The sequence below is a fragment of the Chenopodium album genome, chromosome 1 (genome assembly GCF_948465745.1).
Source record: "Chenopodium album chromosome 1, dcCheAlbu1.1, whole genome shotgun sequence".
In the NCBI taxonomy this organism is placed as follows: domain Eukaryota; kingdom Viridiplantae; phylum Streptophyta; class Magnoliopsida; order Caryophyllales; family Amaranthaceae; genus Chenopodium; species Chenopodium album.
This window is the reverse complement of record NC_137834.1, coordinates 2,984,798-3,004,737: the sequence shown is the minus strand read 5'-3', so window position 1 is coordinate 3,004,737 and position 19,940 is coordinate 2,984,798. Positions and strand designations below refer to the sequence as shown.

At 34.0% G+C, this 19,940-nt stretch overlaps 2 protein-coding genes across 3 annotated transcripts; both read right to left on the bottom strand.

Moving 5' to 3' along the window:
- Positions 1 to 1,059: 1,059 nt before the first annotated feature.
- On the bottom strand, positions 1,060 to 14,320 carry LOC145640083 (uncharacterized). 2 transcript variants are annotated; one of them, XM_081691396.1, is made up of 14 exons: positions 13,820 to 14,320; positions 11,008 to 11,081; positions 10,673 to 10,750; positions 9,235 to 9,310; positions 7,113 to 7,177; positions 5,813 to 5,914; positions 4,811 to 4,900; positions 3,674 to 3,748; positions 3,526 to 3,558; positions 3,349 to 3,426; positions 2,939 to 2,998; positions 2,264 to 2,326; positions 1,608 to 1,652; positions 1,060 to 1,528 (listed from the first exon to the last, which is right to left on the bottom strand). In XM_081691396.1, exons 1-14 carry the CDS (start codon positions 13,851 to 13,853, stop codon positions 1,343 to 1,345), a joined length of 1,059 nt encoding a protein of 352 aa, XP_081547522.1. In that variant the 5' UTR covers positions 13,854 to 14,320; the 3' UTR covers positions 1,060 to 1,342. The 2 variants fall into 2 exon arrangements, with proteins under 2 accessions (XP_081547522.1, XP_081547529.1); XM_081691403.1 differs by having other exon boundaries at positions 11,019 to 11,081.
- Positions 14,321 to 17,059: 2,739 nt separating this feature from the next.
- Positions 17,060 to 19,205, bottom strand: LOC145631117 (uncharacterized). Its single transcript, XM_081683239.1, has 2 exons — positions 18,560 to 19,205; positions 17,060 to 17,474 (listed from the first exon to the last, which is right to left on the bottom strand). The coding sequence occupies exons 1-2, from the start codon at positions 19,087 to 19,089 to the stop codon at positions 17,297 to 17,299; spliced, it is 708 nt and encodes a 235-aa protein (XP_081539365.1). The 5' UTR covers positions 19,090 to 19,205; the 3' UTR covers positions 17,060 to 17,296.
- Positions 19,206 to 19,940: the final 735 nt, after the last annotated feature.

Sequence of the window (19,940 nt, the reverse complement as noted above, 5' to 3'; positions counted from 1 at the left end):
CCCTTAAAAAAAAAAAACCCCCTTCTCTCCCCTACCACCATCATCACCGACCACCACCATCATCACAGACCACCCATGAGAACCACCAACACCACGAACATCTTTGACACCAAACCACTAACACCAAGGCCACCATAAACACCTCCGACACCGAACCATTACAACCACCAACATCATCTTGTTCATCTTCGTTCTTTATCGCAGCCACTACCAGGCCACCACCAAGGATCTCATATTGAATGAAATTTGAAACGAAAGAGAAAGAGAAAGAGAACTGGGTGTGCGATTTTGTCGGTGGATTTCAGATCTAGGGATTTCAATGGTGATTTCGATGGTACGAATTTGCGTCGTGGATTTTGCGTGGTGGCTTTCGTTGGTACGGTTTTTGAGTTTCAATGGTGGATTACCCTTGCGGATTTTAATGGTAGATTTTGCTGGTACGGATGTACGGTTTTGCGTTTCCGTGGTGGATTTCGCAGGTAGTGGGGGTTTCGGGATTTTGCCGGTGGTTTCGCGTTGTGGTGTTAGTGGTCAGGGTTTCGGGATTTCATTGGTGTATTTCAGAGTTTCTGGTGGTGGTGGTCGTTTCTGGTTGTCAATGTTTTAGGGTTTTAGAGTTTCGCTGGTGGTGGTCATTTCTGGTGGTGGTGGATTTGTGGAGTTTTTGGCGGTGGCCTGTGTTTTGGGATTTTGCTGGTGGAGTTTTTGGTGGTGGTCGTGGTAGAGTTTCTGGTTGTGGTGCTGGTGGTGAGGTTTTAGGTGGTGGAGGGGTGTTAGTTGGTGGTGATGTGGTAGATTATTAGTCATTCCACAGTTGAAGTACACATTAAAACAAAGAGTCTTACAAGACAGTACAAGCAGAAGAAAAAAGGTATCCTCAAATTCCCTGCAGAAAAAAGGTATCATCAAATTCCCTGCAGAAATACTACTCCGCAGTAGATATGGCGCAGCAGCAGGGCAGCTGCCGGCGAGAGGTTTCAAATCAAAATCCCTCACACAAAGACAAAAATTGCTCAACTCCAAGGGAGGGGTGAAATACATGAGAGAAATACTCAAGTCTTTATTATGATATAGTTCCCTTGAGGACTTGAGGTCTCCAAACATTCAATAATGCACTTGTACATGAACAAGAATGATCCTATATCTAAACTCGTCTGCTTCTCTACAAAATTTAGCAACCAGAAAGACCTTCATATATCTTACCGGCCATTCCTTGCCAATAAGGAATTTGGCCATTGATATGATGTTAACTTCAAAAAACCTTTCTTGACAGCTTACAAAGGGAGCTATATCTTGTATAACCTTTTGGTACTTAAATTAAGCAAGTGTTAAGTGTACCAAACTACATGAATCTGAAATTTCTTGTAGCACTAATTGTTCTAGAAAGCAAGCCAGCACTTTTGACATTGGGCTGTGTCGCAGGCAACTCAGGACTGGGAGGCTTTTCTGTGATTTCTGTTACATTGCACCTGGGGGAAACCCTAGGACTGGCATTGTTCTTTACTGCTCCTGAATTCTTTTGATACTCCTGAAAGGTTGGCTATGTTGGTTGTGGTTGAAAGCATGAAAAAAAAAAATGGAAGTGAAAATGAAAACGTATAGCTTACCGTCAAGCCTGAGGTTGAGGAGGCATTACTTGGGTCTCCATTAGCCTGGAATAGAGAAGATGTATCAGCAAAAAAACATACCACGTATTATTCAATAGACGTGTAAAATCTCACTAGCAAACACCTTTGTGCTTGGCATGTTATTCCCAAAAAGTGTAGCCAATATAATCTTAAGAAAAGACATCACTGGATGTTAACCCATTGGGTCCTATATGCTGCGGTCTTACAATCCATTGGAAACAAGGAAGAAAAAACAGCACTGGAAGCTTTTTTTTTTTTTTTTACCCTCTATTCAATTTAAACGTTTGTTGTTAATGTACATAGCATTGGTTGCACTCAGAAGTGCCACTGAACTAACTAGATCAAATAAAGACTAATGGCCCTGATGACTATTGATTTTGAAGAGCCTTGTAAAAATGACTCTAAATTCACAAAGTATTAAATTAAAAAGCCAGCATGCGATGAGCACAAATTACAAACCTTATGGGATCCATTAGCAGTATGAAATTTACTAAGATCAAATTTAGTGTGACAAACAACCAATACATTTACAAACACAGACATAACAAGCACCAAAGTAATAAATCAACAACGGAAAGGCAAAAATTTTGGGAAGTTGTGTATCCATCAGAATTAAGTAGGAGATAAAAGCACACCTCATTAGATCCACGAGAAGTTGAAGGAGAGGAAGGCTCCAAGGTAAGAGGCAGGGACACAGACTGCAAGATTACAGCAGTCAACAAGAAATTGAGAGTATACCACAGAACTTACACAGCAGTAACTAAGGATCAAATAATGGATTGCCCCATTCTATTTTTTCAATTCAGCATTGTATAAACAAATTCAGTAAACATGCTTCAAAATTTTAAACACTGGAAACCAAAATTTCAATGAAAGACCGCCATGGTTCAACATCTTCCAAAATCCTAACCCAGAAACACCTAATAACATCACAATTCAAACATGAAAACTAGGGAGCTGTTTCAAAATAGTAGTAGAATAGAAGTCTGAACTCGTTAACAGAGATGATCTTGTCAACCAAAATAAACTTCCAGAGTAGATGGCAGATGTTTTTTTAAAATAAAAAATACCGAAGAATTCTCAAGAACCTCATTAACAGCAGTCACTGAACATATAAACCCAACTATATTCCTCACCCATCTAGAAGTGACCATGCATCCTTAATTAATATGATCAATGACAACTTGAATGCCAAATTGCCCTTTTAACAGAAAAAAAAACATGCATAAAAAATGCTTCATTATCCAGGCTTTGCAAAGTAGCATAGCTATCATGTGGTTGTAGTTCACAGCATAAAGCATAACATTTACCCTTGAAGGTGTTGCAACTTGATGTTCAATAGCAGGCCTAGAAGCAGCTGAAGGAGAATCCTACACATTTGGAAACAGTTCAATCCACAAAAAAATTACCAAAATGGAAATCAAGAGAGTTCTTCATGCATCAAAATTAAGAGAGAGGGAGATAGAGACATAATGTAACATGCTCAAAATGGAGGAAAAGTGATAGAACACATGAGCTAAAGTTTAGAGAGCAGAAATAATACACAACAAGAAAAGACTACTGACTAATATAATATCAATTATGAACATTCAGATATAAAGCCCAAGACTGCCTAATAGACAACATATAAACATAAGCACAAACTTTGAGAATGTAAATAATGATTTTGCAAATATGACAATTATTTAATAAACATCGGAAGCAGACAACCAAAATATACCTGTATAAGATCTGTAAACATATTTTCCATTTCAAGTGTAGAAAGTAACAATTTTGCCACTCCATCCTTCGTCTCATCCTGAAAGTAGTTTGGCAACAGTTATAGCATGAGATAATGTTTTCATTTTGTACTGTAATATTATTCTGCATAGATATTCAAAACGGTAAAAAATTGGACCTGTTTTCCTTGAATCCTGCCCATTCTTGTCTCCTAAATTCAAAAAGAAAAAAAAAGGTCAGATAATGTATTACCCCCCTAGCCAGGGAAAAGATTTGGTAAGTTAATGATCATCAACAACAAACATAACTAGGTAAACATGTGTTACCAGAGTTCGAATTGTATCATTGACTTCTTGAAGATCCGCAGCAAAGTTTGAAACCTCTCCACTTACTGCAGCTACCTGAAAAGATCAATGAGAACTCGGAATCTCAAAAAAATTGACATGAAAGCAAAATTTGCTGCCAATACTAAGAGAGCAGAATAGCAATGCCACACATATTTTGTTCATTTACCAACATTATCTGCATTAATCTAAATATCACACCAACATCTCACAAATCACATAGAGGACATCTTACTACCTGCCATGCAACTTTAATAATAGCATGCACATGATGAGAATAGCAGACACAAAGATAAGTATTAAATTGCTAAATATCTTAGGCCTTGAATTCTAACCTGTTAAAACTCTACCTTTTCTCATATTGCTAGTTATAAGCCACTAATAGAATGCTTATAATTAAACATGTTGGGTATGCTGGACCGCTGGACGAGAGAAGCATCGTATTCAACTCAAAAAAATAGCATAATACGCATGGGGGGAAAAAAATTACAAAAGAAGCATATTATTTAATTGTGATGGGCTAGCATGCAGAGAGAGCTGGGAATAATGAAGTAATGGAATTTGAGTTAAAAGCTGAGAAGCATACAAGATAATATCAAGGAAACAGAAACTTGTAAAGGAAGCTGCAAGGTAAGAAAATTATTATTAGCCTATTTTTTTTTGGTGGGGTGTGGGGGGGGGGGGGGGGGGGGGGGTGGCGCTTATCTTACAGAAAGAAATCAGGTATCAAACCCCCCCCCCCCCCAAAAAAAAAAAAAAAAATAATAAAAAATGGATGTGAGTCACAAATAGAGGTGGTTATCGGAGAGGGTAGTCCAATGGTAAAAGGGTTATTATTGGGCTTTATGTTAAAGGATCATTGTAGAGTTTCTATTGGCAGCCCAATGACCTTTAATATATAATGCTCCATATCATCTAAGTTATATTCACTTGAATATATAAAGTCCCCATCAAAATGATTATAATACTGAAACAGCATCGGCACCCAATAGTCTAATGTTGTCCATCAAAAGAAATGTGTAGTTACTGGTTCCCAAGCTTTGTGGACCAATTCAACGGTTCTCAAACTCCTCAAAAGACAAGCAAAAATATCACTGTGTGAGGGATTCGAAACCATACCTCCTCCTTCGTAGAGTTACTACATGCAATAATTTCTTCAAATTTATTACTTGATTGGTCAAGTTTGGAAGCTATCTCATTTCTGGTAGTCTGCATCAATGGAGAATGAATGTCAGATCTAAACACAAATAATACTCAATATGATACTTAAACCTGAAGTTTTACAAAAATGAATTGAGATAAAATCCTAATTTCTTTAACTCTCAACTAAATATATATAAATCCAATCATTATTTCATATTTATGAAAAAAGACATGGAAGAAGAAAAAAAAGCCTGTCCTAATTTAGCAAAGAGAATAGTTTCCATATGTTATATTTTATAAATTTAATATTCTAAAATCAACTTGACTACTATAATACCCACAAAAAGACCAACAAATATAGTATATATTCCAAACTATACACATACAATTATATTCTAAATCAAAGAATCAATACAAATTATCTTCCATTTTGTTTTTCCTTGACCTGTTGACCCCTTTGAACAATTAGTATCAATTAGCTATCACTTCAACATAATATTGATAGCAGTCACTTTTAACAATTAGTATCAATTAGCTATCACATCAACATAATATTGATAGCAGTATCTCTCTCACATTTTTTTGAACTTCCCGATTGAAACTTCTAACAGAGCATGCTCAAAGAATGTAGCAGTGAAATCTATTCACGACAGATGGCTATGAAATGTAGTTTGTTGAAATAATATTTATACTGGTAAAATTATTGTTTAACTTTGTAACAATGCACCACATAACGCAAGTGACCAATTACTCCCTCCCTCCCCAATTAAAATCCCATAGCATTAAAAAAATCCTGTCCCTAAAAAAGACATTTTGTGTGTGTGTGTGTTGGGGGGGGGGGGGGGGGGAGGTTCTGGTCTTTAAAGACAGTCACAAACTCGTAACATGAAACTAAATGGCCAAATAAAATATAAAAATAGATAACAAAAAAGAAAACACCCAATACATTAGGTGAGCTGCTGGAAGTGAGAAACTTGCCCTTAGTGAAAGAAAAACTTCATCAAGCTGCTTCGCAACAGCATTGCAGGCATCTGATAAGCCACGTTTGGTCGCAAACATGAAGTCAGGAATTTTCCAACCCTATCAATGTGCAATAACAAAATAACATTGAGTGAGTAACTTCTTCATTGTTAACAGAATCAGCAATTAAACATTTGGACTAGCACAATAGCATATAGGGTGACACATATAATCAAATTATAAAGGCTGAACAGAAGCAATTAAAAATTTTCACAAAATCATATTAGTCCCTCAAACAAGTATACCTTCATCTACTTGACAAATACATATTTTGTCGATCAATCATCAACCACCACAGACAGTGGAATACCATGTTTAGCATAGATAAGAGAACATATATGTGGATAAAATCTTTCTACGTAGACAGACGTCATTTGGATAAAAAAGAAAAAAGAAAAAAAAAAAAAAAAGAGGGCCCAAATACTGCCAACAATAACACTATATAAGTAAATAGAAAGATGTGCCTGCATATGGTTTATTACCACAAAACAATGGCTGTAGTACGTTAGCAAATCTAGATTGCTTAGAGAAAGGACTTTGGAAAGTGGCGTAGATGAAATGGCCATAAGATTAGGATTTTTTGCAAAACAACCATCATAACCTTTGGAAGCACAAGGAACGTGCTAAGCAATGTTCCCAATGTGGTTAGAGCACTTGACTTTATTTATTTATTTATTTATTAAATGATGTCTCATTTTACAACATTGAGAATTGACAAGTGTTCAAAGAATTCCTGAGATAAGCTTGTTCACCAACAACCAATAATACAAGAACAAAGCCAACAAAAGACAAAGTTTGGAATTTAAGTGGGCTCTTCACCCAAAAACAAAAAAAAAAAAAAAAAAAAAAAAAAATGCTCAAGAAAATAAACCATAGATTATTAATACAGAGAATCGTGCAAGGTGTTAAAGCCAAGAACAAGATAGAATATTAATAACTTGCTTCTGCAAAGTAACACATAGCTTTTGCAATATACTTATTATAATAATTTACTTTCTGAACAAATTAGCCCAACCTTTCTCTGCATATGCAAGGGGCAATAATATAGAGCATTTGTAAATATTTAGACAGTAGATCAATGGCATAACACGTTTCATACAAGCGAAAGACAGATAGCGTTGTTGCTAGAGATGCTCAAGTACTGTGATCATGGCTTTGTTGCAACTAGCTACTGTTAGGGAGGGAACTCGATCAAGCTATGAAGTGTTAAACGTAGGGCAAACTAATAAACTTAGGCATCTTAACATTAAAACTTTACCTTCCACCACACATATCCATAGCCAACAGCAACAATCACAATTATTACACCATATTTACGGCCACCTATATAAAATAAAAGAATAATATCCCATCAGCTGATACGAAACAAGTACATGTGGAAATAAGGCAGCATTTGCTAAATATCCATAGCTTAAAAGGGGAAAGGAGACATGTCAAATGTTTGATAAAGCAACCAGACATCAATAAACTGAATCTGGGAAAATTCTTTTTTTTAAAAAAAAATAAAATAAAAAAAAGTGCTCCATCCAATAGAAAAAAGATGTCCGAAAATACTACTTTATCATTTCCAACAGGAAGAAGTGAACATTAAACAGAAAATAAATTTCCCTAGAAGTCCAACATCAGTTCCACCACAAGCAACAGAGGTCGGTCCACCTCCTAATCCACCTGGGGCCAAGCCCTCACCGCCAATAAAACCACTAGAAAAATCACCATTCCATCCTACCACCATCGAGGGAGAAGAGTAGATCATACCAGCGAAACCACCACAGCCAACACTGCTTCTGTCACTCACCACCTTTTTCTCTGGCAGACCAGCCACCCGGACCACCACCAGACCTACCCTTTACGAAGCCACCTCCTATGTTCAGACCGCAGTGGTCTTACAACTACGCTCACATTTTCCGGCAAGGAATCCAGGACCCCTGCCAGATCCACTACCACTGGGCACTGGCACTGCCCCTCTCGAAAATTTCTCCTAACCCACCACCATTGAATATACCAGTCACCCTCCCACGTGCGGTACAGAGAACACCCCTAAGTTTACAAGCCCCGTCACCAGACTCATCGCGACTCCAGCTTGTCTTGCACCAAAACCAGCTCTCTGTGCAGCGACTGACTCGAAGAAAACTCCAGTTGGTTTATCTGTAAAATCACCAGAGAAGTAACTTTTGAAAGTTCTCACCCCAACGCCAAATCCACACCCCACAGGATCTAACACCACTCGACTTTTCTGATGTACAACCTCGCTGCTGGACAGGGGACCACATCAAGGATCATATTGTGATGCCGTGGAATGAAAATGATGCACCACCTGAACCTTCAATTCCTCCCACCTGAAGAATTGGTATTGCCGACTTTCCAATTCAAACCATGGCCGTGCATTGCCAACCAGTCCAGGGTGGCAGCCTTTAACTTCTCTTCATTCAACTGGAAAAATTGAAGAAATTACTCCATCGAAATGATCCAATCAGTTGAGTTTCTTCCATTGAACTCATATATTTGAAGCTCTTGTCGGCATTTCTGCTCCTCCTTGAGATCCGAAATTCCTCGCTCCCTGTGGTGCGAAATGTGTTCGAAATTTTCTTGAATCCATTTCCTCTGCTGCATCTATCCTAGCCAATTACATTTTAATTTTTTTATATTCGGAGGTGGTGGTTGCCGGCACCGAAGATCCCAGAACCACTGCGCTCATACCAAGTTGTAATAAACTGATTTTCAGACCAAGTATTTCTGATTTAACAAGGCACATGAATAAAAATGAAAGCTTGTTGTTTGATTGTTAACGACAAAAGAGGTTACAAATGATAGGTTAATATCATAGGCTATTACTCTCTTTGATAACTTTAAGGTATCACTCTCAGAGTAATTTGAGGTTACCATTCTCTTTCATTCCACAATACAACTCTCATGCCTATCTAGTGCTATGCTAATTCCCTTTTATAATCAAGCAAAACTACAAAAATAACCTAAATAATGTTTGTCCACTGCTCAAGAGTATCAGAATTCAGTCCTATAAAGCCACACTCCCTAGTGCTTCCTTAATTAATTTTGTCTCCTAGTGCTGCTCCTTGTACCGGATCCATTACATTGCCATTGCTGCAACCATTTTCAATAAGAATTTTTCCTGGTTCCCGAACTGTTATCTCATCCACACCAAACAACCAGGTTATATTTGTTCAGGAAGTTAAGATATTTCACTGAGAGTCCACAGAGGCAATTGAAATCAGAAATTCGAGATTTATTCCTTTCGTTTTCAGTTTCTCACCCCATACAATTAGTTCTAGCAAGGTATACGATACAACAGTCATTTACTATAATTTAGCTATGCAGGCAATAACAACTTGTTTTGTCTGAACAACTAGGTAAAGAAAAGCTACCTGTTGCATTAGAAGTCACAATTGTCGTCGATCCACTTGATGCAATGAGCTGCAGCTGTTGCCTTAAAGTATTGACCTGAAAAAGTCAGACCAGAATTCCAATTAATTAAAACCAAATATTTCTGTTGAAAGCCATAAGATCATTAATTGTATCGAAAGAGAAATAAAACACCGCCTAACAATAAAAATAGCATTATGGTTTAATATATATATTCAAGCATTATAAAAATTAAAAAAAAAAAAAGAAAGAAAGATCATGGATTAAAATGATGTATTAAGGGAAGAAGAAGGATAATAGTGAAGATCAAGCTAGATATGACTATATTACTGCCAATTACCCATCTTTCGAGAGGACTGGCACTTTACCAAAGCAACAAACTAATCAGTCATCACAATATTCAACATGACTCCACTCTATCATTAGCTCTATGTATAGAGCTCTCTTTCTAGCTAAATAGCTTATAATTTATGACACTAACTCATGATATAACTACTAAAAATGCCTCCACCCTTATCAGCAATTCATAGCATTAAAATGCCATCTTTGGCTCCCCTATTACTAATTCATAGCAAATGGTCAGGAGGGAAAGAAGGAGATAAGATGCTATATAACGAAAACAAAAAAGGAATGTGTGGGATCATTTAAAACATAGCAAGGAAGCACGACAGAAAAAGAAAATAAAACATCAATACCACTCAGAATAATTTGAATTGAAGGAACCACGATATGAACATTTTAAAACGCATTACAAATTTTCCTTTGAAACATAACCTCTGATTGTTATTATGAGAAAAGTAACATGCAACAGTTGGTTGCTCAGTTAAGTTGATTTCATGTTTACAGCTAAATTCTATTGTGTAGACTCTTCAGTTAAATACACCCCAGAAAACAACAAGGCAGGACAATCATGTGAAAAATCAGACAAAGTATTAATTAATAAGTGAACAAAATGAGCAGATGAGAGGTCAAAGAGATAGAACACGTTGAAGAGACCAAAGTTCTACAAATCAAACAAGACTTTCTAGTTTTTCCAAGTAGCATTTAAGATACAAAAATATCTGGCAAAGAAGGCAGTGTATCTCAAATACATAGCCAATAGATTCTTTCCAACAGGCGAGTTTTCAATAATTTAATTTTTTATAATGGAAAGATCAGAAGGCAAATGGTTAGTAAGTTAGAAGCTCTTCAAAAAAAATTACAAAAAAAAAAAAAAAAAAAAAACAAAAAAACAAAAAAAAAAAAGAGCATGCCTTACCAACAACCTCTTGCCTAGATTCTATATAACCTACTTATTATCAGATTAGTTTTTGCCACTTTGAACAAAATTAAGTTCTATATTTATACACTATGAGGAAACTATATTCTTATAGTTATTAGGAAAAAATAAACATTAATAAAAGAAATGAGCAAATTAACTACTTTATTGTAAGTAAATACCTCAGCCACCAATGCATCATTTCTTGGTTTGGATGTTGTGGAAGCAGAATTGCTTTGCTTTAATGGCTTTGAAGCAACCTGTGATACAAGTCACAGAACAGAACATGTATAATTCAAAAATGCTATGGAAAGGTGAGGTGGACCATTCTGAACAGCTTATAACTTTAAAGCAGGAACAGAAAAACTACACATAAACATAACACAATAACATAAAATAAAGAAGAAATACAGAAGTGGCTAACCAGCTATTTGGGCATATGCAGAGTACTGGAATTTTTTAAAAATTATTAAAAAAAAAAAAAAAAAAAAAAAAAAAAAAAAAAAAAGATAGACACCTTCCATGCACCTGAGATGACATCAGAAAAGCTGGGCATGCGCCCCTCTTTGGCTAAAATTGAACCCAAGATGCCTGCAAAACAAAAGGTAAAATTGTAAATAATGAGCAGTTTTGCAAATAATGAGCAGTTCAACTTCCAACATATTTCAGAAGGGCAGAGACCAAAATTTGCAACCATTTTGAGCTAAAAAAAAAAGTTACAAAATGCCATTAAGCCCATGTAATTTCTCACAAAATATGTGATATGACACAGGAATTACAGTATTTGCAATGAGCACTGACTTACCATTTACAATTTCTTGATAATACAAGTATGTACAAAAATAATTGGTTTGACTTTGAGCCAGATGTACAAATATTTCCTTAACAATACCAGTACATACCAAAAAATGGTATGACTTTGAGCCAGATGAATGAGAAGTATTCAGTATAGAGAAGAGGCATGCAACTTGTTTCACAAAAGAGGAACTTGGAAATATCATATAACAAAGTGAACGTTTAAACAAACACACCACAAGGACACAAATGTTTTATAATGCAGATATGGTGTGCGTCCCTATTTAACTGACAAGGTTTGACTGGCACGGAGTATTAGGCATACGGATTGACTAGTATTTTATTATGTGAAATTTGGTAGAGGGTAATCATTTTAATGTGTTAAGGGGATTTTGAGAACCATTACTTTTGTTGATGGGAGAGGAAGTTGATTTTAAAATGTTTTTATAGAAGTAGGGGAAAGAAAAATGGGGCCCATAACATGTGAGAAAAATAATATACTACATAAATTTGATGAGACCATTCCTTTTTAGGAAAAAAAAAGAATTGTGTCAACTGAATAGGGATGGCTCTAAAAATAATAAGTCGACTAAATAGGGACATAAGAAGTATTATGTATTATATTGTAGAAACACAATAAGCTCCCATGATCTAATGAAGTTACCAAGTACAACACCCCTAATTAATAGAGTGTCCGCTCTTTTAAAATATAAAATGCCTCAAAGAACTGATCAGCCAAGGTATAACCTTACAAATAATATATACAAGAACACCTCAACCATTTATCATCCTAACAACAAAACTAAAACCTACGTGTCTACAAAACTATAATCTTGACCTTAATACACTAAATAAGACAACACAAAGTTAAAATTATCTGCTAAAGCCCTGAAGGACTTCTACTGAAGTACTGACTGCATACTCAAACTGCTCTCTTTACTCACAGGAAATCAAAATCAAAGCTAGGTACCAGGTATGGATTCCCAAAAATTCTTTAATTAGAGGATAATCATGGAACAGAAGCCAACAAATTTTCATGAAGCCTTTCATTACGGCTGTCTATGACTGTATGCAGTCATGAGTGAAATTCTCACAGCAAATGTTACACACAATTCCACTAAATCCATTCTGTTTGTTTTGATTAAGTCTTTTGAAGCAAACAACAAAGATAATATGTAGTAACATTTAACAAACGATATCCATGACAATAGAGACTCATATGTCATATCTCAGCAATCAGTGCGCAAAAGAGCGGAAATTTTCAATTAGTGGATTTAACCTACACTAAGAGGTTTCGTCAGCTAGAAAAAAAAAATCAGGGATATTCAAAACTCCAAATTTCTGGTGTAATTCCTAGCCAAATACATCATTATGCTGTCACTCGCCACGCCACACCCTAAGCCATGAAGTAAAGGTTGGAAACTGTGGAGTAGAAAATTTTGCCAATTGTTTACTACTTTGGACTACAACACTTAGAATGTACCATTATGGAAGGCACCCAAATCTGAGGCACAATTCCTTTCAATACCACACTTTCAGCCTCTATATCATGTGCATACCTAAGTAGTAAACACTAAACAGAACAAAGAATCTGAATAACTTAATGTAGTAAGCGGTTGCCACGATGAAGAAGGTTATGTACTGGATACAAACACAGAACCTCCCTGTCTAATATCCTTAATTACTCACCAGCCGAAACAAAAGAGAAACATATCGTACCATCAGCAAGCACTCCATCCAGCAACATTCTGGTTCTCAGTAGTCAACAAAGCTACTCCTTGAGGAAAATTCCATAGAACAAAAATACGCGGGTTGATCTGATCCTTAAAAACCCTATTATCAACATTCTGGGTTTCAGTAGCAGAACCGAAAACTAGCAACCTTATGTTCCACACTGCTACCAAGTTCGGATATCATGAACAACCATCAGCTCAAACATATCCTTAATAACTTAACTATTATTGAATGATTCAAGCATAAAATTACCCTTACCATCAGCAAGCACTCCATCCAGCAACATTCTGGTTCTCAGTAGTCAACAAAGCTACTCCTTACTATAAGGAAAATTCCATAGAATAAGGATACTCGGGTTGAACTGATTAACAACATTCTAGTTCTCATTACTCAACATCCAGAGCTGAAAACTAGCACCCTTATGTTCAACACTACAACCGAGTTCCGATATCATGATCAACCATTAGCTCAAACAAAATCCTTAATAACTTGAGAACTACTATTGAATGATTCAAGCATAAAATAACCCTTAGGAAAAAAAAAAAAAAATTGAATTTTGGGCAAAAACAACAATGTCCACAAGGTATTCCACAAAAAATCTGATGACCCAATTCACTACCCCATTATAAATCAATCTATACCCATTTCACAAAATTTCATCAAATTGCAAATACAACAAAAATCAAACAAACCTCCCTAATCATCAACTAAATTCAACCTAAAATAAGAGAAACAATAACATTAATAAAAACAGTAGCACATTGAAATTTGAGAAAGGAGAGGAGAGAGAAAAGCCAAACCTGCACCAACGAGGATAGTGAGCTTCCCAGCCATTGATGGAGAAAACCCCACCAAAAACCCCTAAAACCAAATTTAATTCCCAATACAAAAAGGGACCTTTTTTCAACACTTGGATCGATCTTCCTCCAAAATCCAAACCCCAACAAATCGGTCTCTCTTTCCCTTAATAATGAAGCTCGAAGTCAAGCTCGAACTCCCTGATTCCGCCGCACACCAATCTCTCTCCTGCGCCCTTCCGCCGTTTCTCCGGCGAACCCACTTCCAAAACAACGTCTTCTTCGACGACACCAACTTCGAGGTGTTCTTCGATTGGGGTGTTCAACAAATTACTGGGTAGAAAATATAGAGAAGATGAGCAGTGACTTGGAGAAGGGGGCGCGTTTTCTCTCTCCTCTTCGTGTTGAGGTTGGGGTTGGGTGCCCAATTTCGATTGTGTGGGGGAAGAGAGAGAAAATTGAAGAAGGTAAATTCGAATTTGGTGGGGAATCTCTGATATCCGATTTTGCAGGTTAGCCCAGATTATGTGGCTAGGGTTATGGTAGGAAAAAAATTGTGATTAAGAGGCCTATATGTTTTTATCATGTAGCCCAAATATAATAAGGTACTAAAAATTTCAATGGGTTGAACATTGGAACTGGATTATAGGAGGTCAATTATAATACTTCTTCCGTTTTTTTATTTGACCCGACTTTTACACTATTAACTATTCACCACCTGTTCAGTGAACGTATTTTGTGAATTATTTGTAAGAACAACGTATCATGTGGGATGTTGTTGAAATTGTCATAATCATATTATATAACTTTTATAATTTTTACTTATGGAGAATCAAAGTTATTAATGGCTAAAATTTTACATTGACAAGCGTGATAAATGAAACTGGTTAAGTAAAAAGGAACGAATGAAGTATTATAATAAGGTACCAAAACTTTCAATAGGTGGAACTGGATCTGACTTCATATGGATACATCAATAGAATCTGTTACACTTTGATCGGCATAAACTTTCAGGTAAACTAATTTACTTTTTACTATAAAAAGATATAGGTGAGGTAATAAGAGTATTAAATAAATAATGGTGTTAGTATTTTACTGAAAAGTAAAAAAAATTAGGAGGAAAAGAAATAATAAAAATTGACAGTGGATATGAATGGATACCATGAGAAATGAGTGATATCATAATATTAAAATGAGGTAGTTTTTACCTAGAATGAAAGTGTAACACTTACAAAAATGGTAGTATTTGGTAAGTGTATCACTTAAGAAAAACGATGAGATTAGCAGTGTAGCACTACATCTAAAAATGACACTAGGTTGAGCAAGTTCGTGGCATGGACAACATATTACAATATTTGCTAGCGCCTATATGGTTAGCAAAAGCTGACCTAACCTAGTAATTTGCCCCGATTTAAAATTACGTGTTTGGGATGAGCTTTTCTACCTAATTAACTAAATGGGTTGGCACAAACCTGATTTGAAATTAAATGGATTGTGAAGGTTGTGAATTATAGCCTTAGAATGACTTAGCTTGGGTAACGTGAGATTTAATTAGTTTATGTTGCACACTAGTGCAGATTTAATAATTGGATCACACCCGATAAAATGAACATTTAATAAAAATTATATGAACACGTTAAAAAATAAAAAATTAGTTATAGCAAATGAGCAAGTGAAAAAATGAATACTTCTTAATAATAAATGAACACGTAAAAAAAATAACATCTATATCTATCTATATATATATTAAAACCCAAGGCAAGAATTGCAATCATGCCACGTGTCATCATTTTTGCCGCGTGTCATCATTTTTAATTTGTCACATGTCGTCATGAATTGATAAATGTTGTGGGGTCATGTGATTCATGTCATATTAAAACTAATCATCAATTTTTCCTCACAAAAAATTAATGTTCATAAATTCTAATTTTTTTAATCCTCATTCTTTCATCTTCTCATTCATTTAACAGATAAAACAAATTAATATGATAATGAATTTTGTTAATGTTCAATAAAATTAAAAAAAAAATGATTTTTTTTCAAATTGTAAAACCATCAATAGATTTCACTTTATTATTAAAGTTATTTTTAAAACAATTTACTATAGTTTTTTATATACAAAAAAATTACCCGGGGTATCGCCCGGGCCTCAAACTAGTTTAATATTATAATCTATATTTTATATCTATACTTATGTATTAAACAACGTTCCTAAAACTGAATATGTGCCACGGTACGTGGCCCACGTGGCACCTTTCATATCTATTAAATTTATGTCAGATCACTTTTCATATGTATTGTATATCATATAATCCATTGTACTATAAGGTCTATATATAACATATTTTAATGGCAATAAAAATGCTTATTACAAGATTTGGATGCAAGACCAACAAGAAATGAGTTGACGTTGTTACCATCTTTGCTATCTTTTAATTATGTTTCATATTCAATTATAATACAACTAAATAATTTATATTAAACATCAAGTTGAGAGCACTTATTTAGTTTCATAGTTAATAGTTATTATTGTTCACTTCAATTTTAATTATATAGTTTTTATTTTATAGGTCAAATAATATTTGTTGATATTCAAAGTAAAACCTGGTGCATTGCCCGGGTCACACACTAGTTATACAATTATAAAAAGGAACATAAAAATTCAAATTAATATAGAAAAAATTAGTAAAAACAATTAACTTTAGGTCATTTTTTTAGATAATTTCAACTGTACATTATTTTTAACTAATCCAAATTTTAGTAGGCATACACTGTAAACAAACCCAAGTGACTAATAATATAGGAGTAGACTCAAATTGTGAACATTTTCACTTGTATCCTACTTACAATAACCATGACATATTAACCAATTTACTTTCTAGGTCAACATATATGAAGAAATTGTTGACACAAGATATTCGAGGATGATGATACGAAGTTAAATACTAAATTAGGCAGTAATGTACGCTTCACCATCATCCTTTTTTGAGGGGACACAATCAATTTGAATTGGTGTCTACGGACTACAAGTACAGAGTGGGTACTATATATGTATGGATTTATATATAAAAAAAAAAATTAAACTAGCTATAATATGCACGCGATGTATGTTCATCAAATTACATGTGATTTCAAAATATGATCAATCGTGCTCGTTGCTTGTAGTGATTTAATACGAAGTAGTCTTTAACCTATCCAATCCTATTCTTGTTGATTAAAAAAAAAAAAAAAAAAAAAAAAAACTAGTATGTAAAAATACTTGTAATTGTTTATAAATAAAAAAATCCAAGGCATGCATGCTTTGCTTAGCTTAGCTTGTACAATTTACATACATAGTATATTATTACGAAGTATTAAAAAAAAACAAGTAACATTAGGTTTTTCCCCTCCTTTTTCCCCTCGATCTAAAACTCATCACCTTTTTTTTTTTTTTTTTTTTTGGTTTGAAGATATTAAAAAAAAAAAAAAAAACCAAGTAATTTAAAAGGAAGTGTAAATTTGCATTTGAGTCAAAATATGCTCAAAATTATCTGTTGATCTTTCAATAGAGTGAGAATGAATTCCTTCATAAGTAGTGACAACTACTCCTTCATCGTTGGAAAGGCGTTGAACTTGTTTCTTCACATTGCATCCTTGATACGTACACCTGTAGTAGCTCCTGCATATTTTCAATACAAATGAAATAATAAATATTTGCTATCTTAGAATAATTATTGAATTTTTAATGATAATTAATAAGATGATTAAACTATAATCAATTCAAATGAAGTTGACTGATGATGAGAACAGTTTTTTTTTTTTTTTTTTTTTTTTTTTTTTTTTTTTTTTTTATCTTCTTTTATATTCTTTTATACGCATGCGTTCATCTACATGTTCATGACTTTTGTAAGGAAAAAAATTATTAATTCAAGCAATTACTATAAATGTAATTTTATACTCCATGTAAAATAAATTCAATTACTTTGTATATATTATACAAAGAATCTTAATTATATTATATGGTTTTTGATTACGATAAGAGTCTGTTCTCATACGTTTATTTTCAGTTCAGTTAAATTCAGTTCAGTTTAGTTCAGTTCAGCTCCTAATTTCCTTCTCTTATAAAATATTCATTTCAATTCAGTTCAGTTCAGTTCAGTTCAGTTGAGTTCAGTGTACGAGAACAGACCCTAAGTATACTGAAGCTAAAATTCACTTACAGAGTAGATATTTTCATACGAAGTATATGTATAGATGTATTTAGCCGAGAAATATAATAATCTTGAATTTAGGATGTTGCACATTAATTAAAGGACCTACACTTACTTCTAATTAAGCTAGTTACCCATGTCTACACTAGAATTTACAAAATATATAGTAGTATTATTTCCACAAAACAAAAAAAAAAATGAAGAAAAGAATTTGTGTTGTTGAGTATTCTAATTGAATTTTTATCTTTATTACTTCATTTTGATATAGAGTATTAGAGTGTATTGAGTGTCGTAATTGAATTGTTATCTTTATTACAACATTTTGACATGAATAGCATATTTTTATATTACTATAGAGCGGTTGTTTGAATTGAACCAATAAATTTCACCGAGTATATTAGCTGATTACTGTAAATTAAAGATCATCCCTATGATAGAAGACATTTGACGAAATTAAAAAAATCAATGAGATAATTAAGTAATTAACTATGTGATACTAATTTGTTTTAGTACAAAAATACATCTATACACATACACAAGAATATAAACACACCTTGGAAACTTGTTATTCTTGACGGCCTTTTGACCATATTTTCGCCATCTATAGCCATCATCAAGTATATCAACTTGGCTTCTTGTTTGAAAAGCATACCTATGCTTCTTCGCCTTCTTTTCCGACGAACCCTTTTTATTATTATTATTATCATTATTATTATTAATTAACTTATTATTATTATCATTAGTCATATTATTAAACCTCTTAATTTGATCACCATCATTGTTAGTATCTTGATGATTTTGAGGAATAATAATATCATGATAATTATCTAGTAATTGAGATTGAACAACCATGGATGATGGAAACTGCTGCGGCGGCTCACCCATCATCATTAACTCCGTGATCAACGGTCCAGATTGGCTCCCTACACCGTGATGATCGTGATTATATTGATCTATAGCATGATCAAAGCTATTATTGGAAGAACTAGAAACTTGGCTTAATGAAAAAGGAAAGTTACTATTATTAGTTGGTGAAGAATTTGATGAGTTTGTAGAAGAAGAAAATATAGAGTAGCCTTCCATTTTTATCTAGAGAGAGAAAGAGGAGAGAGAAAGAGGAGAAAGAAAGAGGGGTTATTATTGTATGTTTGGTGTAAATAAGATGATCATAAAAAGGGTTATATTATGAAAGTAGATGTAGATTTATAATAGTATGTATGTAGTGTTGTGTGAATTAAGCGGTAGAAGTAGAAGAAATATGGCGGCTTGATTGATGGCGGCCTATCTTTTTTTTGTAAAAAAATGCGCATGTGTTTTAGACTAGCAATAGTTAAAGCTTGGTTATTGGTCAATAGGTAATTGGTTACCGCGATTGCATCGGATATTTTTGATTCATTGATGTTGAATCTTGTGTATTTCTATATTATTTCAATTCAATTTGAGTCATTATCTGTATTTAAAGTAAATAATTTTTTATTTTATTAAATTTAAAAAGATTCTACAAATGACTGTTATTTGAAAAATTTATCCGAAACTAGACGAAAACTTATTGAACATCATATACAATTTCATTTGAATGCGTTTAACAATTGCAAAATGTAAAATGATGAAACAATAAAGTAAACAATATTAATACAAAAGACATTTTTGTACAGTTAAAAAAACATCCAAAATCCTCTAATATGACTATAATTAATATCGAAAAACGAAATTGGAAATATTGAGCTAATTAGATCAACAGGGAGTGTTTTATTTGAGACTGCATATAATACAAACCTACATTATTACATTTATAAAAAAGAGACGTAAACGGCACGTAATTAAAAAAATGGTAGACAGTAAATATAACTTAAAGTACTAGTGTACTACTGTACTGCTTAATTTTCATATTTAATTTAGAAATTTTGGATGGATTAGGGGATTACTAGTTTGAA

Bases quoted from the DNA above. Each gene is read 5' to 3' on its own strand.
- LOC145640083 (XM_081691396.1), bottom strand. From the start codon at position 13,853: ATGGCTGGGAAGCTCACTATCCTCGTTGGTGCAG. The intron at 3,427-3,525 runs GTCCAATTTTTT...AACTACTTTCAG, and splicing joins GCAGGATTCAAGGAAAACAG to GATGAGACGAAGGATGGAGT. The intron at 1,529-1,607 runs GTAAGCTATACG...CCAACCTTTCAG, and splicing joins CCTCAACCTCAGGCTTGACG to GAGTATCAAAAGAATTCAGG.
- LOC145631117 (XM_081683239.1), bottom strand. From the start codon at position 19,089: ATGGAAGGCTACTCTATATTTTCTTCTTCTACAAACTCATCAAATTCT. The intron at 17,475-18,559 runs GTGTGTTTATAT...GAAAATATGCAG, and splicing joins AAGAATAACAAGTTTCCAAG to GAGCTACTACAGGTGTACGT.